General features: G+C 43.8%; 2 protein-coding genes across 2 annotated transcripts in view; both read right to left on the reverse strand.

Annotated features, from left to right (window-relative positions):
- Positions 1-362: 362 nt before the first annotated feature.
- LOC135395630 (uncharacterized) lies at positions 363-2,081 on the reverse strand. Its single transcript, XM_064626728.1, has 4 exons — positions 1,920-2,081; positions 1,370-1,798; positions 993-1,265; positions 363-809 (listed from the first exon to the last, which is right to left on the reverse strand). The coding sequence occupies exons 1-4, from the start codon at positions 2,079-2,081 to the stop codon at positions 363-365; spliced, it is 1,311 nt and encodes a 436-aa protein (XP_064482798.1).
- A 3,107-nt stretch (positions 2,082-5,188) lies between these two features.
- The window catches only part of LOC135394192 (importin-7-like), a 28,295-nt gene continuing 8,871 nt past the window's right edge, over positions 5,189-24,612 (reverse strand). Inside the window, exons 8-21 of the mRNA XM_064624794.1 lie at positions 22,768-22,867; positions 21,499-21,707; positions 21,198-21,438; positions 18,981-19,141; positions 18,610-18,925; positions 16,215-16,312; positions 16,064-16,156; positions 14,851-14,934; positions 14,652-14,782; positions 9,630-9,775; positions 9,502-9,561; positions 8,784-9,032; positions 5,988-6,104; positions 5,189-5,929 (exon numbers count right to left, since the gene is read on the reverse strand). Of these exons, the coding sequence (XP_064480864.1) occupies positions 5,817-5,929; positions 5,988-6,104; positions 8,784-9,032; positions 9,502-9,561; positions 9,630-9,775; positions 14,652-14,782; positions 14,851-14,934; positions 16,064-16,156; positions 16,215-16,312; positions 18,610-18,925; positions 18,981-19,141; positions 21,198-21,438; positions 21,499-21,707; positions 22,768-22,867 (2,118 nt within the window). The 3' untranslated portion in view covers positions 5,189-5,816. The remainder of the gene's footprint in view (positions 5,930-5,987; positions 6,105-8,783; positions 9,033-9,501; positions 9,562-9,629; positions 9,776-14,651; positions 14,783-14,850; positions 14,935-16,063; positions 16,157-16,214; positions 16,313-18,609; positions 18,926-18,980; positions 19,142-21,197; positions 21,439-21,498; positions 21,708-22,767; positions 22,868-24,612) is intronic.

Consider the following 24,612-nt stretch of genomic DNA (forward strand, 5'->3'; position numbering starts at 1 on the left):
GTGTGACTCCGAAAGAATGACACTTACTGCAAGGGTTCCCCTACGGTTTAGAGAGCCTCGTTTTAGAGAATTGCGTTTTAGAGAACAGGTTACATTTTAGCGAGTTACGTTTTAGCGAAAAAGAGTCTCGTTTTAGCGAATACCTTTTTAGAGACTGCGGAGCACAGTTTAGGGAATGCCGTTTTAGAGAAAACAGGTTGCGGTTTTCGTCTCATCCCGTTATGTGATGTTGACGAAGAAGTTGTTCCTGTAGTTCGAGCAAAAACGAGGGTTTTCTTGCAACATCATTCCAGCAAGCACACATTTCTTACATTGTTTTATTGCACATGATGCATTGTAATGGCCAACAGTACACGAGACACCTATTTTAAGTGATGAGCGACAGCTCGTAAATAGTCAGCAGAGCTCATTTCTTGACGTCTGTCAAACAGTCGCCGTAGCGCTTCTTCCCTTTTCTTCGTGGCTGACCGCTGAGTCGGTAGTTGGGCTCCTCGCAGCAGGGACTCCAATAGGATTTCAGTTTCTCGCTGTTCTCTTTTTACAGCCTCAATGAACCGGTATAATTCAGGATGGGCCACTCCCACGAGGCTGTTGAATCTCCGGTGCCATGCCTCAACATGGTTCGTACCACGAGGTTGTCCAGCGTTCATAAGCGGGTCTACTGTCCACACCTCAGGGGGGAAAAGGGGGGGTAGCCTTGCCTGGTATCGGCCTTGCGTGCGGACAGTACCAGCCAAATAGTAGCTCTCAAACCACTGGAAAACGCCAGATGCATCTGCCGGCTTTTGTGCTTTGAGGCTGTTATATGCCTGAAAATGAAATATGCAAATATTCTTTGTTACATTCGAGCTGTTAAGGATCTTGCCGCCGCCACTAACGTACAGTAGAATGCCTCTGGCATAGTCAATTCACGAACGCAAGAAAAGCATTATTCAGTGTTCAGGAAACAGGACAACAAAGCATGGTATATAGAGTAGCAAAGACACACTCACTCTTCTGATGTCCTCAGGGGGCAAAAACGCGAGGGCAGGTAACTCCCGAAGTCGCAGGCTGAATTCGGGGTCGGTGGCGTACCTGGCTTGAAGCCCCTCCCGTTGGACTTTTCGGTAAATACTCTGACACAGATGGAACAGGCATCCGTGAACTATTGCCCCGGGAAACGAGTGGCGAATAGCGTTCATCGCAGCCAATTCAAAGTCCGTGATGAAGAAAAGCGGCTCGAGCCCTCCGACGATGCCGAATGTTCGCGCTCTCTCCTTTATCGTCTGAAAGATCCAGATTAATCATTATGAAGGGATTTGAAGGAGTCACAAAAATCGTTGGCGAGACGAACCAGGATCAACATGGCAATTGAGAAAGTGGAACTTACCTCGAACATGGTAAAGTAGGTGTCTTCTGTTTTCCTGGTCGTCAGCACGTACACTAGCGGAACAATTTTTCTTGCAGCGGTGTTACTAGATGACCACGCGTGCAAGGTGTACAGCTGCGTGTACTGCTTTGGGACGACTTTAAATGTCCCATCGCCTAACACAAGCTCTGATGAGGACAACACTGCAAGATCTCTCGCGGTGCTAAATATGAGCATTTGGCCGCCATCACGGGAGATCACACTGTCGAGAAGAAATAATTCTCCGCTGATGGTTCTGTTCCAAGGGGGTGTCAGGTTGACAGATTGCACATTGTCTGGTTCCAGAGGGTACAACGCCGACCGTGCTCTTCTAACTCGTTGCAGCAGTGCCCGACGGCCAGGCAGCGCTTGTGTAACTTCAGCTTGTCGCAGGCTATCCGCAACCACGCTCTAAGAAGCAATAAAGTCAAAATCAGCATGCAACGCTTCGGCTTCCGTAGAAGGCACACATCATATTTTGCTGCGAACGTCAAGGAAGGTTGTATGAAAATTATTGAGAAGAGGTCCTTACAGCAACGACCTGAGACGGCGTTTCTCGAGTTTGAGTGGCCCTGTCTTGCAAGTCATCAAGTGTGCGCTTTACCGCAGCACACGTGGCGTCTGGTAGGTGTCCGTCGCTGTGGTCACTCCTACTTTGCACCACGTGCAAACCACCCGTGTACGTTGTCACCATTCGCCCTTTGCATACGTTGCATCTCTCGCAACGCCAGTAATATCTACTGTCCACTTGCTTGTCGAGTACGTAGGCGTACCCATCAAGGCAAAGCTTTGGCTTGCCACGCTTAGTTCGGCTGAGCATGACTATGCTGGAAAAGGAAACGGAGCGTATGACAAATTTTTCCTGTACCCGATTCAGTGGGCATAGTAGATATGGGCGTCAAAAGCATGCATCATGTTTTCGAAGCTCAAGAAAGTACTGTAATAAGGCACTCACATTGGAAGTTGCACGAAGAACAGCAACCTGCTTCTCTGTCGAACAACGATGGTGATCCTCAGCTTGATCTCTGGCAAGGCGACCCGTTCGTCGACACATAAATACAGCCCATGGTACGCAAATTTCAAACCGGAAACAGCCTAGGAGTCTTCTTCCCAGAAAATGTGTGAAAGTAGAACACGGTACTCTTGCCGGACTGGTGACGGAGTACTTTCTGGCCGTGGTTGACTCATGGTTTCTGGTTTTCGCATTCTTTACCTTTGTCCTAGAGATGGCCATCTCTGAAACTGTGTACGGATCCCGAATTCCCCGAAAACCAGGGATTACTACACGTCAGCAGCATTGTATGTTGGCGCAGGAAGAAGTGGTCAGTTGCCTCTGTTTCCCTTGTTTCTCTCTTCCCTCTATGCTAACTTCCGTGCTTTGAGTATCATGCATTCCATAATAGAGTTCTCCGATTCTAGTTCCCGTCAAATAAATTTGAAATGTCATCCTCTCCGTGAAAATACAAGGTGCGTCATCACAGAGCGTTCTGTTACAAATGGAGGAAAATCAATGATGATAAAATAGCAAGGACATTATTTGCTGTATATAGCTCACAGTATAAAAAAAAGACCCTAAATTAGCATCTTAAATTAATTAGGATGCAGTCATACATATGTTGATGATTGGTAAGAGCGAAACAGAAATCGCGTTGTATTTCGCTAAAACGTTATTCTCTAAAACGGCTTTCGCTGAAACGTAACCTGTCGCCATCTTCTCTAAAACGATACTCTCTAAAACGAGGCTCTCTAAAACGAACGGCTCCCTACTGCAAGTGTACTCGCTGAAAGTGACACTAAATTAGTACGTCTGACAGGGGTATCAAACGAGGACTGACAGCCCCTACAAAATAATTAGAAGTGCAGTTTTTCATAAAGAAGCTGCTAATCAACATAACATTACTCAACCGAGGTGTTGCACAGATCATCCAAAATTAAATTTGTGAAAATGAGAGTTGAAAGATTACATCATTGACAATAATGGAAAGTAACAGTTCCGAGAAATGCACAACAGACGAACACAACACAAGCATCGAGGTGCCAAGAACGTATGAACAATTGAAATACTGTATAAGTAGTAATTTTCGCGAGGACCTATTTTTCACAAAATTCGCGAATGCCCTTTTTTTCGTGAATTTAAAGTCCCGCGAAATATTCGAACCAATGACAGAAAAATAAGTGTACGAAATATATAATAAATTTGACCCAGGATGCGGAGGCAACATATGCACACGGGGTTTCTTACGCTATTACACTGCATTGTCTCGCAAAGTGCTCTGTTTGCCGCTGCAAATGGAGACAGTAGTCCCGCCTTCCCGTACAAATCCCTCGGAGATGTAGGAGTCCCGTTATTCCAGTTGCTTGTAAGCCTGGACCATCCAGTAAGCGTGTATACACTCTGCCATGTGCAGAGTAATTGTATTTGTAAAAGTTGTCTCATCACTATCGAGTGCCAATCGCACCTGCTCGATGCGATGACAAGAATGACGGGAAACAGGGCAGTTCGGGCAATGGCAGAGATACAAGTCGAGTAGGACCCCTAATCGCAGCCCTTTCAGTCAGAACTGCTCAAAAGGAAAACAAACTGAAAGAGTTGCCCAGTAATAGCTTCTTCCAGGAAGTTCAAGGTGGAGGGCCATTGTCGACGCACCGCAGTACCGCGAATTTAAGGTTCCGCGAATAATTGTCTGATCTTGGCTTCTCACAAATTAGCGAATTATTGAGCCCGCAAATTTAACCACTTATTCAGTATGGCAGCTGTCAAAATGCTGAAAGAGGTGCGTGGTTCAAATCGTGCTGCTGTCAGACTCTTTTGACTGTCATATTTCAATCGTTGACAAAGTGAGATGAGAGCCCACATACGTAATTGAGTGTATTATACAAGGTGTATGCTAGACCAGCAAGTAAAACAATGCATAATGTAAAAAACCCCGAGACTAGGGAACACGAAGGGACAGACACAAACACGAAGTCCCTCTATGGGATGAAACAATTGTAAAGGCATCCGAAGTGGACCCACACAGAAGACTGTTGAGAGAGACACTTTTCATAACTTCTTGTGGGAACTGTGTCAGCAAACCTTCCGTAATCCTCGGTCCGGCCTTGAACAGACTGCTCGTTCCCCCGAAATGACCTTCTATTTTGTTCTCAACTGGTGTTCCTTTCCCTTCCGCTTGTATATATTTGTTTTGTGAAGTAAAATTTTCAGCTGTGTTTGAGACTTCGTGTTTGTGTCTGTCCCTTCGTGTTCCCTAGTCTCGGGGGTTTTTTACATTATGCATCATCTTCACCAGCTCGCTTGCTTCCTAGCCATTTTTTCAAAGTAAAACAAACTTTAACGCAGCACAAAAGTGCTAAAGAGAAAGGGCTGCAAACAGCAAACTTTACAGCTAACCCGGTAGAAACACAGCAGAAAATAACTATGCCTTGAGTGAACATTACAGGCAAAATGCAATTCAATTACAGCCAATGCTACTCATCTCCTGTTGGAGCTATGACATCAGCTACTGGTCTTCATGCTTGCTATAAAAAAACACTGGCCGACCAATGTCAACATGCACAATGATGATCAGCGCAGATTCCCATTAGCCAACGGCCATGCAGAGAGAGCACCATGGTTACTACGTTTCAGGGAGGCTCGTTATGCCCCTGCCACAAGGAACAAGGTCCTGAAATATCAGGGATGTGCATAATACCCCTTTGGAGTTATGGAGATATCTCGGAGATCACCCTTCCCCTGGCTGCAGTGTAGAACTGCTTCTCTGGGTTACCATTCATGTTTCTGTATAAAGTTATGGCACAACGCACCATTCAAAGGTTTATTTCAGTGAACAATATACAAATAGCAGAAGGGTCTGTAGGGCACTGGAAACCAAATTAACAAAATTTGTCAAATGATTTCAACAGTTCCATTTAAAATAAGCCCAACATCCTCACTTTTGTACCTAGCCATATTCTGTACAGGTGCTGCCACAAATGCATCTATAGATGCCACGTCTTGTGGAAGCATTTCAGCTCTTGCATGCAAAGACAGGTATGTCTGTTGTCTGCCATCTTCAAAATGTTTTTCTTCTTTTAACAATAGTACCAGCACAAACAAACTAGTGTTGAAGGAGATGGGAGAAACAGAACCATTTAGGAGCTGCTATAGCAGAAAAGGGTGTATGACCCAGTTTCCAAACAACCTGCATTCTTGGTGCAGAACAACCCTCGCTTTTGTAGTACAAAAGAAATTTCCACATACTGAGTCTTCAGCAGACATATCCATCACTGCACAGAAAAAAAAAAAAAAAAAAAAAAGAGAAACCCTAGACGGACACTGGTTTTCGTTGATTGCAAAATGTTGAGAACATTCCTCGTCACAACTTGTGTCCATCACTGCTCAACTGAGTGTGCACCAACAGATAGTCCACAGGGCTGGCTCTCCTATACACTAGCACTTAGGAGCACCTCCAAAATTGAAGGACGTTTCGCCAAAGTTGAACGACGTGGGCACAGTCTGGTTCTGGAACACGTAACCGCCACTTCTCTTTATCTTCTGAGATTCTGCACAGAATACCAGTTTCATAGGTGGGACCCATAAACGTGCAGACACTAAACTCACCTGCAACGGCTTTCCTTCGGTCTGCAAGTACGTATATCTCCTGTAAGGTTTTCTGCTGCTCCGCATTCAGCACGGATGTCAGTGTGTTGAACCATGTAGGGTCGGAGTTCTGGATGCCTGCAACAAATCGAGAGAGTCCAATTTCTTTTTGTAAGACATTTGCGTACAATTATGTGGTACAATTATCCGCCTGTATTCAAATACTTTCACACTCTTCAGCACCCATGCCTACTATATTCAAGCTTCATAATCGTGCAAAGCAAAAAAAACAAGGCCATTTTTATGATAAAGCTGCGAGAGCTACCTAGATGCAGTTTTCACAAATGGGTTATGTGTAGGGTTCGTGGTTTTCGGCATTTTCCGAAAAATGCCGGAAAACACCCCCCGAATGATTTTTTTCAGATTCGGAATATTCCGAAAAAATCCGAATTTCTCGTATCCTGACAGCTGCCATTCCTGGAACCGCAAAGGGAAATCCCCTTGGAATCTCCCTATGTCGACTATTTCTCGAGCGTGGCATTATCTTCGGGCTGTGCCCTTGTTTCGTTGTGCTCTGTTGTGCTCAGCTCTGTTGTGCGGTCGGCGACCGCCTTTTGGCAGCACACGTACTTAGTGACACACCTATCTTTAGTGAATTTAATATTCAGAACCTTTGTGGTCTGTTGTTGTCGGGTTAAACAGAGATCATGAGTGTACGGAGCTCCCAAACGGTTTCAAAAGCCGATCGCTGATCCCCTGCCCTCGCCTTCTAGTTCATTTTTGTGTTCTTTGTATTCATCTATCTACTTCCCTCCAGTCACGACTTTGAGTGACCCTTGTTTCCGTTCCTGAGGCACTTCAAGGCACTTCGAGGCACTTCACTGTATGAGGACTTATTCTTATTTGTTCTACGAGATGAATCTCGTATGGATGATATAAAGCGCGAGTTTTTCGAATATGTTGCATGCCCTGCCCCTCAGGTGGATATATCTCCTATTCATTTTTGGACGACCCATTCCAGCACATGGCCTTTGTTATCGCAGTGCGCCTTAAGCATACTGGCTATTCCCGTTTCTAGCGCTAATGTTGAGCGCGTGTTCTCTAAACTGCGTGTTATTAATCGCAAGGAGCGAGCTGCTATGACAGATGCGAGCATGATGATGTACGCTTGCATCTATTACAACAAGAGGTAGTCTCCTTGTTTGCTGGTTTGGCACAGGCAATAAAAGGCATTGTTAATGAAATCATGAATCGATTCACTTCTTTTCGGTTCGTTGTTACTTCGCGCGCAAAATAGTCTTTCCTTCATGCGAAATAAATAGATGCCCGTATTCGGGCATTTATTTTTTGGCGGAATATAGATGCCGAAAAAATCCGACTTATAGTCCCCCATATAAATGCCGATAACCACCCACCGAATTGGGTTGAAAATAAATGCCGAAAACCACAAGCCCTAGTTATGTGGCAAGGCGGACATCCTGTGAGAAACGGCATGTTACTGAACTACTAATTACCTAAGATTCATTAATTAACCTATTACAGTCGCCGTTTGATATTTAGGACTCGGCGGGGATTGCGCAAGAGTCCGAATAATCGAGCAGTCCGAAAAAACGAATTTTGCTTCAAAATAAACTTTACTAAACCCTAGTAGGCTGGAAAAATTTGCCGATGCTTTCCTAACGCGCTTCCAGCTCTGCCTGATAACATCAGCTTCTATTTCCCGAAGCGACATTTCGTCACTGTAAGTACACTGACAGAGGCACCGCCGTCATCAAGTCCGCAAGTCGGCTTCACCTAACGCATGCGTGCTTTAGGTGAAGTTCGCTTTACAGCGCTGTCGCGCGACTCGCGGGCGGACAGCACGTGCTGGGCCGTTGGCCAAAAACGAAGACGTAAAAGCGCTACGACAGACCTCTTCTACACTAGACCTCTAGACCTCTTCTAATGGAAAATCAACAATCATTACTGCCTATTTTTTTTCTTCAATATTCTAGTTGGTTGATTTCTTTTGATACGAATTTCAGATGATACCAATGTTTTCCGTCACCCCATGAGAGAAATTCGCGGGTTGGGCAAACAGTTCGAAATATCGAGCGACGGAGCTGCACGACGTCCGAAATTTTGGACGTTCTTATACATCATCTCTATGGGACCCGCGGCCGTTCCGCGAACGAGTCCGAATAATCGAGCATGTCCGAATAATCGGTCGGCGACTGTAAGTAGATGTTTTCCAGGAAATGCAAGATCAGAATTGGAGCCCGCCATCCCCTTTTTTAAATATCCTGACACGAGCATGCACTTTGAGGTATAAATCACCAAATTTTGCTGTGCAAGTAAGCCGAAATCAAAACCACACACTTCTCGAGCACAAAAAGAGGGAAAGGGCATTCGCATTGGAGTGCCATGTGTTTTGTAGCTACCAAGCTGTTTGGAATAAACACTGATTTGTTGGCCAGATAGACACGTGCATATTTTCGGTTTTGGTTCGTTTGCATACAAAAGTTTAGCAAATTATATATCCCAAAGTACATGCTCGTTTCAGGATATTAAAAAAAAAAAAGAGGGTGGATATGAATAATGACTGGCTCCAATTCTGCTGTCTAGCATTTTTGTGAAAACATTTAACTGAAAGGTTAGTAATTACTTTTAGGTAATTAGTCATCCAGTTTACATGCTCTTTCCCACAGCATGACATCAATGCTGCTCTCATAGTTTTTTTTCTTCTTCTCAACTTGTAAAGGATAAAAAAAATTGACCTGTATATACAGTACAAAATCATTAGCAATGGATCGCACTTCATATTATATGTGCACATACCCTGCATGACCTCCTTGAACACCTGGTACTCATCTATGGGGCAATCTTCATCATCCAGTGGTGTAGTGTATGCCTCCAGAGCAGTTTCTTCGTCCTCATCTTCATCCTCCTCGTCTTCCTCTTCTTCATCATCCTCAATTGTTGCAGAAGTCACAGGAAAGGGAGATTCCTTCTTAGCCTTCCTTGCAATTCTTGCCAAGTACTCTGCACTTTCATCTTCTACGTCATCTTCATCGCTATCCAGAACCTCTGCATCAAGCGAGGGGATTTCAATCATGTAATATTGAGTGGCTCAGTATTTTTGATGGTGGTGCATGAAGGGACAACATAATAGTACGTCTTTTCTCAGAAAATTAACTTAACTCAGGAGATGAACTGAGGCAATGTGCAAATAGACCATTTTTTTGTGCAAACCTGCTGAAGCATTAATTCATATGACCGATTCTGGAGACACAAGAAAGAAATAACGGCAGTCCAAATTATTGACAAACTCAAATTCACTGTCAAAACATGTTCGAAACAGAGTGGTACACATGTAAGCACACTCGCTAGCAAGCCACAGAACCCAAAAGCTGGGAAAGTTCTACAGAAATTGTTCTAGTATTTCAAATTTCATGGTGCCTATGATGTTTTGGGGAAAATCCTTCAGCAAATACTTATGCTCATGAGGTTGAGCATAGAGAGTTATGTGGTTTATGTCTGTCGGTAAAACACCTACCACCATCATATTCATCCTCTTCTTCCTCTTCATCAGAATCCTCTTCCTCTTGAGCTTTGACTGCAGAAGGATTTTTAAGGAAGGACCATTTAATTAACTGCACATAAAATGAAACCCAAAACACTTACAGGCATAGGCACGCTTGAGTCCCTCAAAGAGCATTAGCATGGAGGGCATGATTCTGCCGGCTGCTTCCATCAGGGCCTGAGGTTTTGTCCCCGGTGTAGAGATCAGCGTACACAAGCCCAGGACACACATCTTCCTGTCATGAAGGCTGAACAAAAGATCACTCATTATGACCAGGTTTTCACATTTAATTCAACTGCTCTGGGATGGGGTTCCTCAAAAAATAATTTAGCCCCGATGGAATGGAAAACAAATCAATTATTACTCCTTTACTCAAGTGCAGTCACTGATACATCCAAAGATTCAAACTTTCCATCGTCCTTAGTGCTGTTCTTGCTTTGTGATGACTTAACTGACAAAGTGTATCTAGTCAATGCTATGGTCAATTTTTTAGTGGCAGCAAAATTTGGAAAACTTAGTACATCACGAATAAAAGTACGTTTACAGTCTCTACAAAGAATGGTTCCCACTGAATTTTGGAACAAAAATTCGAGTGTCTTTCAAGGACTGGACCTCTTAAAGAGCTGGTCGCATGCAGAAACCCATCTATGCAACAGATACCATTACGTTCGGCATCGTCTGAGAATCGGCCCGGTACACACACAAGAGGTCACTTCTTCATGATTAGGCTTAGGCACACCCACCTAACATATAAATAATTTCTTCGCAGAGTGAAGCCCAAAATATATTTCTTTATCAAAAATACAGGTATCACACTGTAGAATACATGAGGACTGCACAGAACTGAACAGAGTGAACAGAGGAACTGTGGACTAAGCAGATTGATGACTCCTCAATGTAGGATAGATCCTAGGATAGAATACAGTGGAGGGCAACATATATTTCTCACACTTTTGGTTTCTGCCACTGATTCCAATTGGTTTCAAAACTACAGTTCTGATTCCAGATGAATGGAATTTGCACTAGAAGCTCCCTGAGAATATGAAAAAGATGCAAAATTGAGGGTTTTCGATAGGGATGGGCATAAATACATTTTTGAGTATTTTGAAATACTTTGTTGAAAGGGGTAGTTAAATACTCTTCATAAATACTTTTCAATACGAGTATTTATATACAAAATATAAATACAGTAGTTAAATATCATAACTACTACCCTAAATGCTGTGATGAATATGGCATCTGGAATTACAGAAACAATAACAACAAATCAGCAAGCAACAATAACATTTATTTCTTAGATTATTGTAGCAATTTTAATATTACAAGTTTCTCAAAGTCTGCATCTTTTAGGCATCTTCTGTTCGGCCATACAATCAAATTCGCAATGGAGAGCAGCATCTCCACGAGTGCCGATGAACAAAGGCTTGTACTAAATTTGACGAAGCTGCTTTGTACAACAAGGTAATCGGGCAGTCGCGACTGTTGTCCACGACAACAGTGAAAACTGCATCTAAAATGGTTGTCGCATGTGCATGCTGACGCAAACACGGTATAACTGCGCCACAAACTCGTCCTTCTTCCCGAAAGATCAAATGCAGGGCAATTTTAGGATATGAAAGATGAAAGTCTTTCATCTTTCATCTTTCATCGTTGATTTCTTAGGCAATTTGAGGCTTTGTTTGTATCTGTCCCTTCTGTGTTGTTCCAGCCTCAGAACATCAGTTTATCTCTTAGGATATGAGTCTGTATTTGAGTCTGTATATGAGTCTGTATTTGACGAAGCTGCTTTGTACAACAAGGTAATCGGGCAGTCGCGACTGTTGTCCACGACAACAGTGAAAACTGCATCTAAAATGGTTGTCGCATGTGCATGCTGACGCAAACACGGTATAACTGCGCCACAAACTCGTCCTTCTTCCCGAAAGATCAAATGCAGGGCAATTTTAGGATATGAAAGATGAAAGTCTTTCAACTTTCATCTTTCATCGTTGATTTCTTAGGCAATTTGAGGCTTTGTTTGTATCTGTCCCTTCTGTGTTGTTCCAGCCTCAGAACATCAGTTTATCTCTTAGGATATGAGTCTGTATATTCTGTATTTAGCAGTATTTATAAAGTATTCGCAAGAATAAATATCTGAAAATTGGTACTTAAATATAATAATAAATACATTTTTCCCGTCTGTATTTAAATACTGCCCATCCCTGGTTTTTGAGCACTGTGGAAAATTACCGGGTCTTTCAGACCTTGAAAGCAGCATGTTCAAATTCCAGAATATTCGAGACCAGTGGGAACCATCTATAAAATGAATACCAATGTGAATGCTACAAATGAATGGTAGCAATTCACACATAATTATGCCCTATTAATCGGGAAAAAATTGTCCTCACTTAGTACTAATGAGGGGCAAAATTGTTTGTAAAGTTCTTGGTTTATCAGCATAAGGCAAGGACGTTGTTCCCCTGTCGAGAGCACTACACTGGCAGAAACTGCCATTATGTGTTGCAAAGCTGACACACAAAAAACAGCTTTTAGGCACTATGGAAGGTCGGCTTTTGGCACTGCTGAAAAATTGGGTGCTACGAGTGAGAAAAATTGGTCACAGAGAAACGTATACAGTCGCCGACCGATTTTTCGGACATGCTCAATTATTCGGACTCGTTCGCGGAACGGCCGCGGGTCCCATAGAGTTGATGTATAAGAACGTCCAAAATTTCAGATGCCGTGCAGCCCCGTCGCTCGATATTTCGGACTCTGTTTGCCAAACCAGCGAATTTCTCTCTTGGGGTGACGGAAAATATTAGTATCATCCGAAATTCGTATCAAAAGAAATCAACCAACTTAAACATTGAGAGAAAAAAAAGGCTATGATTGTTCATTTTCCATTCCTCTGAGTAGAAGAGGTCTGTCGTTATGCTTTTGAGTCTTCGTTTTTTGCCAATGGCTTGATTCAAAAGGCCCAGCACATGCTGTCCGCCCACGACAGCGCTGTAAAGCGAGCTTCCCCTAAAGGAGCTCTGAAAGCCATCTAAAAAATTTTCCGTTCCGAACGCGTTGTGGAAGCAGGTAACTTAACTTGATGATTAACACGAAAATTTTCTCTGTGCGCGATGTTTTTCATAGAAAAAAAGACACTTGAACATCGCCGCGCGTGTTCCCAATCGACTCGCTCCTCCGGGTCAAACGAGGAGGAGAAAGAAAAAAACGTCATTGGTGACGTAATAAAAGTTGAAAGCGGCGACCGCGCTTCTATCCGGGTCAGTGCTGACTGGTTTTGTTTTCTTTCTTTCCGTTTTCTTTCACCCTGCTTTCTCTCTGTCAAGGGATGAATAAGGGAGGACCTCGATATTCATGGTCGTGAAACCCCCGTTCTCGAAATTCACATTCTGGAAACAAGGAAAAGGGGAAATGCTGCTTCGTAAGATGTTATGCCGCGATTAAGAACATAACATCACTATTTAACCACTCAAATTCAGGAATTTTCTATATGTGTTCAAGTCGCCTTAGCGAACGAAAGACACATTTAGAAGCCTTAGCAGGCTTAGCAGGGCGGCACGTTGGTTGGTTAGTTGTGTGCTTGCAATATTATGGGTGGGTTAGTCACAGTTTGCCGTTGGCAGTTTTCCGCGCGCAACATGTGCATTTTATAGTCAGCTAAAATTTACGCTAGTCACGTGTTGTTTCAGTGCACGCTGATATGTCGTCGGACGCAAACTTAACCGGCGTTGTCGGTCACTATATGGTGGATAAAACTGATGCACTATATGGTGACATAACAAATGGCGCCGAGCACGGATTAACTCAAACTTGCGTGTCTGCGTCGTCCACATTTGTAGTCTGCATCGGCCAATTCTCGTTTAGCTCGATGGTTGGTAAGTTGACCGTAAATTGTGGTGGTCTTATGACACTGCTGGGCTATGTTGGTGTGTAACTCAGGCAATGAATGTTCAACTCCTGATGCCACGATGTGCCGGCGACGGCATATTGCGATAGGTTTCACTGGATTGTATCTGACAACGTATGGGCAAGAACACTCCTCCAGCTGAATAAGGAATTAACTGAATGGCTAACAAAGTTGCTAGTCAAAGTGACGGGCACCAGTGATCATAGCGAATTAGTGATATAGTGTATATTGATATAATGACATAGCGGACGGAATTAGTGGTCATAGTCATGCAGCGATCATTTCGAGGCATGAAGTGAAGCAGCGCTTAGTGCCGCACTGTGTTTATAAGTATTGCCACCAACAACACAACAAGAAACAGTCACCACGATAACGAACAGCATACAAAACACAGACACGTACAGAACAGCATTCAACTGGCACCTGAAGTTTATTTTCATAATCCACCTACTCCGGAAGGTCGCTTTAGGGAAAGCAAGGTGAAGCGGGGAGAGGTTGACCGATTTTTGGTTGACTTCGCTCGGGGAGTTCAATGAGGAGGCCTCTACAATCTCACGGTCTAACCTTGAACAGTGTCTGTAGACCACTCTTCGTTTACTGTATCTGATAGACCAAAGAAAAAGCAAAAGAAACTTCTTCCACCGTTGCAGCGGGGTTCCGAGTGAAAAATAGCAGACGGCGTTCTTCGAAACCAATCAGGGGATCCACCTTTCTGACGTCAAAATGACGCAAGCGGCTCGACGGCTCGTTCCGGGTATTGCCACCGTTGCGCGCGGTCGCGATTTTCAAAATCGAATTCTGCGATATTTATGCACCTGTTGATAGTATTACCACTTGGTTCAAAAAAATGCTAGTGATTAAAGTGCTTTCCTAGCTCCTCTAAAGCACGCATGCGTTAGGTGAAGCCGACTTGATGACGTCAGTGCCTCTATTAGTGTACAGTGATGAAATGCCGCTTCGAGAAATAGAAGATGATGTTATCAGGAAGAGCTGGAAGCACGTTAGGAAAGCATCGACAAATTTTTCCAGGGTACTAGTGCTTACTAAAGTTTATTTTGATGCGAAATTCGTTTTTTCGGACTGCTCGATTATTCAGACTTTTGTCGATTCCCGCCGAGTCCGAAAAATCGGAAGGCGACTGTATCCCCTTTGAGCAACATCCTCAAACAAGAAGACATGCATGGGCTCTCACATAAAAGTGCAACTAAAGAAGACTACTAACCCGAGGAAGCAGTCCACATTGTCCATCCACATTGAGATGAAATGATCCACTAAAGGTGCTTCCTGTGGCTGCAACTTCACTAGGGTTTCAAAGAGCAAGTTAGGGTTGTAGTATAAGGCTGCTATGACCACCTACGAGAAGAGCATCTATAAATGAGCGCATCTATAAATAAACACACAGGAAAAAAAATGGTCCCCACCTGCAGACACATTGCGGTCAATTCAGACGACGTGATTTCCTTGCCGAGCCGTCTGAGGACGAGCTCCACAAATGACGGTATGCACTGAAAAATATGCCATCATTAGAATTAACCTTTAGATTGTTTGTTTGTTTTTGCACATGATTTTCTAGCTTGATTTAATTAAACAAAGAAACAGAAAGATGTCCCTTTTCCTCATAAAAGCATTTCCAAATTATGCATAGCTTCAAACAATTTGACACCCGCAAGATGGTAAACAAAAGTTTATTTTCGCAACATACGTCCGCATCTACGAGCAAGGTCATATTATACATAGCACAGCTACTTGTCTCGGTGTTATCAATAAGTGCTACTTGAAATGAGGCATTTCACTCCCAATAATATGCCGGAGCAAATAAGACAGTTTTAGGTTCAGTCGCCACCGTGCCCAACGTTCCTTCTCTCCCAAGTCATTTGACAGAGAGCATCAGTGAGTCCCACTTTAACACCATCCACCAGCAAGAATCATGCCCATTAGCTTTCTGCGGTCAAAGATTTACTTTTCCGTAAAGAGGGATTTACAAATCCGCGGGATTCCACGAGCAAGAGCAAACAAGCAACAAAGAAGTGCAACACTCTTCCAAGGTCACATACCGCCTCATCCCATGCACTTTCTAGCATTTTGTATCTTTGCAGTGCACAAAAAAAGTTAGACTCCACTCTGTCAGTCTCTCTCCAGGCTTTGCAGTTGTTAAATTTCCTTCAGTTGCGGCTAGGGCTGTGCGAATATTCAAGGTTTCGAATTAGAATCAAATATCAATCACTCGAATTATTCGATTCGCGAATCAGATAGCCGATATTCAAGTGCCAGCATTATCAGCCAGCATTGCAGTTGCGACTGATCGGGTTTAAGCCGCGAAAATGTCACATGTAGATCCAAATCCCTACATAATTACGTATGATATTTCATATTCAGCAAAAAATGGGTTCTAAGGGAAACAACAGGTTCCGCAAGAGTTGTGAGCGCGTTATAGCTCAGATGCTTTTAATCATTAAAGCATTTCATGTTTTGGTGCAGCACATATGCCTTTTTCTTTAATGTCATCTCCAGATAGTTTTACCCAGCAGCATGATTCAATCAGGGCTAAATTAACCTGTATATCATGGGGCAGCCACCATGCCAAGAACAATATTTTTGCAGGATAGATCCATTCCACATCTCAGGTCAACATACCTGGTCTATCTGTCCTTTACATTGCAGGATGACCACTTCAAGTAGCTTGGCTGCATGACACTCTGCATCTTCTCCAGGGGAGCCTTCCAGAAGCTACATCCAGAATACCCATTAATGCTTTATCGCAATTCCACTTACAGAGACCACTTACAGCCTTGCACATGTTGTACATGGCTAGAAGGTGGTTCTCGTTGCTCACAAACGCCGGAGTGTCAACTGTCACAAAATTGTGCAATGCCGGCATCATGTCTGCAACCAAGAAGACCAAGAAGACTGAGAAAATCAAGATCTTAAAATCCAACACTTTTTGAGAGTCATCTTACAACTACTATTACTTTAGGGAACGCTTAATGGTTTTTAGTGTGCACACCAGGACAGTACAGTCCTTTGTAACGAAATTCTAGAGACCGCACATTTGTTGGCAACTTTGTCGAAACAAGACAATTTCACGCAAAACGCACCTGATGGAAGCTACAATATCACACAACTAAGTCTCACCTTTTGCTTTATGTGGCATTCCACAGGTGGAATGTGACCCTAACGGAGCCGTCACTTGTTCCAACTAACATGAGCTACTTCATTTTATTCATTTCATCGTCGTCATTCTATTCAATTCATTTGGGTCGTGCCATGTATGTACTAAATACCAGACACAGCATTTTAGTCGCATTACACCTATTTAATTTTTATATCCAGCTGGGCCAGCCCCAGTTCCAGCTTTGATCAAAACAGCTCAACAAATGTTTTTTTGTTTTCCCAGTCAAAAAGAAAACGTGCACCTGCCCTGTCACTAGAGTTCTGTTGTGCCCCTTTTCTTCCCCGGGTAATTGGGAGATGTCCCAATGTCCATTTGTTGGGTGGGACAAGACGCTGCCTCGTTTAGGCAGTGTGCAAATGATGTCCAGAAAAGTTTGTATGACAAGCTCAACAAGACATGAAAAAAATGTTTTTTTTTGTTTTCCCAGTCAAAAAGAAAACGTGCACCTGCCCTGTCACTAGAGTTCTGTTGTGCCCCTTTTCTTCCCCGGGTAATTGGGAGATGTCCCAATGTCCATTTGTTGGGTGGGACAAGACGCTGCCTCGTTTAGGCAGTGTGCAAATGATGTCCAGAAAAGTTTGTATGACAAGCTCAACAAGACATGACGACTCTCCTCAGTTAATTTTATTTATTTATAACTACCCTCAAGATGTTTGGTCAATATGGCAGAGCGCTAACAAAGAGCTCAAAAACAGAAGTCACACTACATGTCGTAAGATAAAACGATGACGAGCAGCAAAACCATCTTTCATATTAGGTACAGCCCAGCCCGTTTATTACGATCTTCGACAGAACGATAACTCCGATATTGTGATCGAATTGCTGGCTCCCGTCAGATCTCTCATGGAACTACATGTAAACAAAACATCGATATAACGATCACCGCGACAGCGCTTGCTCGCATATAGTGATCGGAATTCTCCCGGGGGTTGGTAAAACACGTGAAAATTAGAAAGCAAGATTGCACCACTTCACTGAAAACAAATTACACTGGCATTTTCAAGAGCCTTCGCCCTCCGTGCACGCTAAACACGGTGCATTTATCCGCGCATGACTGCCGGGGATCACGGCACGCGACTTCGAAAGGGGGAAGCGGCTCGCGCAAAGTAGAGAACGTTGTTCCCTCTCCACATCGTTCTCTCGTCTTCAAGCTTTTTTTTCATGTTTTGCTGCGTGCTTGCTACGATGGCGTCTGCGGTTCCGAGACGCTTTTTGACGAGGAAAGACGCATGGCTCGACCCGAAGTTGCATGCGCTCTACGGGTTTCGTACTGGTGCAAAACCGCGTTGTGAAGTACCGCGGCTTCGAAAATATGTATTGGCAGACAGTTGCGTGTCGCCACCCAAACACGCGTCGACAGATAACTCGCGGCGGAGGTGCATTCTGATGGACCACGCAGTCCCGATCGTGAGAACGGTGATGACTACGGCATTGGATGACGAGAAATGGACGATGATGTCGATCTCAAAAGGTGCAGCGCCTCACACCATATCGGCAGTTATATTATCAACAGCTTTCGACACACAGCTGCGTCAACTTAGAGCTAGATAAAATACTTCTGTGCTCACAATAAATGCACATGTTCAGTGGCGTTCTACTTGTGGCAATCTACTTCTTTTATGCAAACCCGATCGGCAATTTCTCAAAAGCTCGTTTTTAACGATACTCTGATATAACGGTCAGATTTCGCGTTCCCGTCAATATTGCTATAAACGCGCTCAACTGCATATGATGCGATGTCACTACGCCATTGAGCTATCAGCCTTACATTTACAGCCTTACATAACGGAAAGATATGTCTTTTTAGATGGAATACATTCCTTTTCAAACGCTGAACGATTTTCAAACGTAAACGCTGAAGTAATGTAGCTGCTGCCATTGTGCTTGTGGCACCCGTCTTCCAACACTTGTAATCATTTGCCTTTGTGTTTGCAACCCACATTTCAAATAAAGTGAAGAAACAGCAAGGTATTTCTCGAGGAGGAATGAACTGAAAGCTGTCACTCACCAGTAAAGAAATCAAAGCCATCTTTCTGGAAGGTCTGGTAGAGTGCCTCGAAGGCCTTCCACATAGCAGGCGAGAGAGGACCTCGACTGGAGAGAGAGCACAGAAGAGAGAGAGCCTCCTCATAAAACTCCATCAGTGAGTTACCCAGCACCTGGTTGACAACTAGATCCAAGAGAGGGGGCTCCAGGCGTGCCACTATCTCCTGCTGCTCCCCCAGTACAGAGACCAGGGTGTCCAGTGTTGTCAGCACCCCCATGGCAACCATCGCCTTTTCATCCCCTCCTTCGCCACTCCCGCTTTCCAGGAAGGTGCCCACCTGGGTCCAGACAATGCTGCACTCCATCGTCCAGACAAGGAAAACTATCCCTCACCAGGTGCTGCGTCATTTCCACTGCAATCGGTGTGATCTGCTCAGTGTACATGTAGACAATCTTCTGCATTACAGTGATCAGGTCGTCGTTTTCAGTCTCGCGGATTATCTTGAGCAGTTCGAGCGCAATTTCCTTGATGTGAGGCTCCACAGCCGCTTGAGCTAAAAATAAAGAAAAAGCCCTTTTTATTATGATGCAATACACTGAAACGGAGACGATTGTCTGTAGTTATCCCATGTAAATTTGGAACATGGTTGGGCATTTTATATAAAGGGTGTTTCACCTAAAGTGATAAAAAATTCTAACCAGCGACATAGTCGCCGGAGGATTGTGGGACTTTCGGCAATTACCTTCTGGAAACTTTTGCCACCACTGAGGAAGGCTTTGGACAGTTTTCAATTGTGGGATTTTTTTTTTCAATTGAACTTTGAAAATTGCCAAGTGAACCTCACTTCTTTATTACAGAAATATGAAGTCCCTAAAGGATAACCGCAGACCCAACAAAAAGTACGCACAGCATCGCAACAGAAAGTCGAAAAGAAAAAAAATTAGTAAAAATTAATCGCAAAGAAGTGCACATGAAATGTGCGTCTAGAGGAAGAAGTCATCCGACACGTCTTGTTTGTCAAACTGTGCTTGATCTCATGTTTTTATCGATGTAATTTGCTCCTAAGCCTTCCTCCGTTGATGTACATGATAGCATATCTGACCACCATCTAGTATCAGTTATAAGAGATTCTTCTCGGCCTGTTTATTCTTTGAAAGCTTTCCGTCACTTTTCTTGCCGGATGATACGGGTATATCACTGATTTTCTTGCCTTTCACTCTGATGCCTTTGTTAATCTCTCGCACAACCATGATGGTATTGATTGCCTGGAACTTTCTCAAAGATTTGTCCTGTATCGCTTCAAGAAAGTTTGAGCACATAAACCCGGTTTGAAAAGGAATGTACAGTAAAACCCGCGGATAGCGATATCGCGTATAACGATATCCCTCGTAAAACGATGGTTCGCGATTTTACCGTCAAAATATACATTGGTTCTATGGGGAAACGATCCGCGTATAGCGATGGAGACCGCGGTTCCGAGTACTCGCATAACGATGTTGGACGCTGTCCCGTGCGCATAACCACGCGGCGATTTTCGCCACGATAAGATACAGTAGAGTCTCGATGCTATGAAACTCACGAGGTTGCGGAAAAAATTCGTATTATCCGCAATTCACATCAAAAGAATTAAACCAAAATAAAAATTGAGGCAAGAAAATAGACAGCGACTGTTCATTTTCCAATACTGTCAGTGAAAGAGGTAGGAGGTAACACTTTTATGTCTCTGTATTTGGCCAATGCTGCTCAAATTCGCGAGATGATTCAAAAAGCCTAGCACGTGCTTTCCACCTGCGAGTCGCGCGACAGTGTTCTAAAGCGAGCTTCTCCTAAAGCACGCAGGCATTAGGTGAAGCCGACTTGCGGAATGGTGACGTGTAGTGTTGCCAGAAGTTGTCCTGCTATGTTGTCTGGTTCCCTCCACGAGTTCTGATCGCTGTTTTCCCAAGCCACTGCGATGTCACACAGCTTCGCGCTTTTTTTTTTTTTTTTTAGCATCTGTTTCTTTTACTTTTGCTACACGCGGGGTGGCGCACGACTTTTCGGGGACGCGCTATTTAGGTCAGCCCTCGTTTAACGATGTACCCCGTATAACGATGGAATTCGCGATTGCCGTCAATATCGTTATACGTGGGTTTCACTGTATTGCATCTAAAAAGACATATCTTTCCGTTATGTAAACGTAAGGCTGATAGTACCCGTATGTCCAGTCTGTGGAAAACACTGCGAGCTGTGATTAAGTCTGCTAAGTTCCATTTGTTCAATGTCATTTTGCACAGTTACCTTACATAAAGTCTGAAGAAGTTTTAGGCGTCACTTAAAGGGGCACTAAACAGATCGACGAACATTCTCCAGTTACTATGCTCCATGAAAGAATGTGGTTCACAATATCCAAATATGAAATTTTTCTTCTAGCGAGCGTTTTTAGCACGAAACAATGCCATTCAAAGAGCCAAATCCGCGGGCGTCTATCTTTCATCCTCGGAACGTGGTCACGACACAACATTCCAACGTATAGCAATGCTACACTCCAGGCAATGCAGGCGTTGGGAGAAGCAACCTTGTACAAGTCATGGAACAATGGGCAATCATTCAAACATATTGTCACTCACCTTTTTCTTGCGCACTGAGGAAGGCCTGCAGGGCTACAGCTGCCTCCACTCGCACTGGCAGGTCTTGGTCTCGTAAGAGGCTCCCCACTAGGCATTCGACGGACTGGGCCAGGTGGGCCTGGCCTCGGAAACGAAGTTCGCAGAAATGGTGCAGGACCCAGCATGCACGGGCGCGCAAAAAGCCGTGGGGGCTCCCAAATTCTGGTAGAACATGGGCTACTAGCATGGCTTCCACCTGGTCCTGCATGCCCAAACAATGTCACAAGATAATGCACCAAAGGCAGAAAAATGTTTGTCGAACCTTGTACAACTTTCGTTTGAGCAGAAGTGTCGCTACAGTCCCCACCAGGTGGAGAGCTCCATCCTTCTGCCTCGGATCGCAGACAGGATTTGTCAACAGTGTAGTCACATAACCCATGGCCTTCTGGAGTACGCCTTTGCGCTGCTTGCACACTGTGTGGGCCAGTGTCTGGGCTGCCATAACTGGTGACACAAAGTCCTCGAACACATCTAAATTGGATAAAGTCAATTTGAGGCACGTCATACACATATGCACTGTGAAAGTACGAAAGTATGCAGGACGTCCTCATTTTTGTTTCTATGCAGTCGTACCATGGCGCTCATCTGGTCTCAAGCTTCACCAGTGTGAGACACCCTGAAACCCTTATTTGGTCAAATAACACTTAGTGGGTTCTTCCATACTTTCGTGGCAACAACATTTCTCTGGATATCAAATTTACAAAAATTAGGCCCTAGCAAATATTACTACATTTACATAATATGTGCATAACATGCTCACGCTACTAACGTTGCACCAGAGTGTGTGACCTAGCAGGAGGGAAACCAAATCCGGATAATTCAAACTGATGCCATAAGAATTTGCACAACGGTTTATTTTAACGACGCTCGGAAGAGTGTCTGGGATTCCATTATTTATTTATTACTTACGAGTCCAATTCTCATAAATGCAAAACTTCTATCAGAGGACAGACGAGCAAGGGACAAATCAACATTAATAGAGTGCACAAACGTGACCTGCACAAAACAATGTCAGCAATCGGCAAGGTAAGCGAACCTCGCTGTTTGAAGGGAATCAAGACCCTCCCTGTTGACTACACAGCCAACAAAAAGGCAGCGATTCAATATTTTCTCCAACTGGGATGGGCTTAATATCACAAACATCCACAGAGTCACGGTTTAAGAAACCAATGCAAACGCGTGTAACAAATTACTTTTTGCTCTGACAAGTTTTGATACTTGCCTGTAAATAAATATTCTGGAAAGAATGAGCCTTATATTTCCGCCACAAACGTGTGGCATGGCCCAGAGTTATGACACATCTCCCACACAGCCAGTGTGCGCTGCCAACCCCATCAGGCCCTTATCCAGAGTGGCTCCCTTTAATTTGAACCCAACTTTATTCTAACAAATATTTGGCCCCCTTTGAGCCTGAATTAATGGAATTTCACTGTATACACAGAGTTTTGGTGAAGAAAGAAAAACTTCCGTCCCCCAAGTGAAACCCCGATGAGTGAAACTGCCCACTGTATGCACCAGAAATGGGGCTTACCAAACTTGAGTCTGATGTATTCGTGTGGGTCCGTATTCCAAAGTTCATCATCTTGGTTGGTGTGGCAAAGCAGCGGAAAGACCACTTCCAGTATGATACCCTGAAGTAGAGCAAACTCAGCACATTGAGTTTTTTTATAGGAAATTAATATATTAGTTATTTTGTTGAACATTAGTGGCATGGCACTATGTCATGGCCACGTTGTCAGGCACCAAGAGTTAATGCGTGTTGTGTGTCAGACTATGTTAATTACTATGACAGAGGGAACCGTATTTACCTGCCCTCTCTCTCCAGGATAGGTCTAAAGACCGAACCCCATGGCACGAAAAACTATCTGAAAACTGCCTGAACCGAAATCAGGACCGAACTTTTTTTCTGCCCATTACTGCATGCTATCGACTCCGAGCAGGGCAGGGCATGTATTACAATACTTTGTATTATAATAGTATTACTGCAACACATTTTGTATTTATATTACGTATTATAATACAGGTTTTGGAAAAGTATCTGTATTACGTATTATAATACGCAAAAACGCATATTACAAGTATTATAATATTCCAGTAATACTGCTCGGATTTTGACGTGTTCGTTCACCCCTATGTGCTACCAGCAGGGTGATAATCCGGTCAGGCGGATCAGCACACCCCACATTTTAGGTCATCCGCTCTTTGAACACCTACTTTTCTGGGGATTAGTCAGTGTACCCTATCTGGTCATAAAATTCCCGGGAAAGAAAGGAGCAATCAGAAGTGTCTCTAGCTCTGTGTCCAAGGTTAATGTAGGCACCAGGGCCGACTTCCACTTCTGGTACGTGGGCGGGAATTTTTTGTCCCCCTCCCACACGGGGAGGGGGGGTCAGCTCAGGAGGGACAGTTGCCCTCAACCCTGTCTAGTCTTAAAAGAGACAGGACTTAGACGTCTCGTGGCATATTCAAAATATAGGCAAATATGTGGCAAATATCCAGGGGGGAGGGCGGTTTCTTTGTCGGAGCGCGTAGTGGGGGAGGGGAGAGAGGGAAATCCAATGTATAAACTGACTTTTTTCGGGGGTGGCCAACGTCCAACTGCCCCTCCACCTGGATCCACCGCTGACTCAAAGATTGAATTTGAGAAAATGTTATCAAAACCAAATAATCAGTAATGTATTTATTGTGTCATGCAAGAGGCTCTCAAAATTGTGAAATAAATGTTGTGTATGCCCTGGGCTTTTCAAAAAGTTATGTATTCCTTTATTACCATAATGTATCATAATACACATTTTCAAAAAGTATTTGTATTAGTATTATAATACGCATCTTTGTGGAGCATTATGTATTGGTATCGTAATACGAAAAAATAGTATTACTGCCCACCCCTGCGATATGCAAGCTGAATTTGGGCAGGACTTCTGACCTTAGGGTACATCGCCTTTTTTTCAACCATCCAGCTCAATGAGATAATCCCTGTATTCATAGGGGTAGAAGTCGCACACATGGCAACAGTAGACCAGATTGCTAAGTCATCGTTGCTATAGCTCTCCTTCCGACTGAATAGCCATTGGATGCTTCCTACTTTTTCGGTTGGCGTCACTTCCTATTGCGGAGAAGAAATTCGGCCTGGAATTCTGTTCTGAATTTCGAATTCAGCTCGGAAAAAATTAGGACTCTTTTCGGTCCATGCGGTTCACGCTTAAAGTAGCACAGAAGTCATTTTTAACACCCAGTTTTCTTCTTATAAAACTGTTAAGTTTGCCAGTAAGATGCACCATGCGAAGTAATTTACACCACAGAGTCATAATTATCGCAGAAACTGAATTTAAAATATGCCACAAAAAGCGACCGTGCGCAACGGTGGTGAAGAGCA

This window comes from Ornithodoros turicata, chromosome 5 (assembly GCF_037126465.1).
Source record: "Ornithodoros turicata isolate Travis chromosome 5, ASM3712646v1, whole genome shotgun sequence".
In the NCBI taxonomy this organism is placed as follows: domain Eukaryota; kingdom Metazoa; phylum Arthropoda; class Arachnida; order Ixodida; family Argasidae; genus Ornithodoros; species Ornithodoros turicata.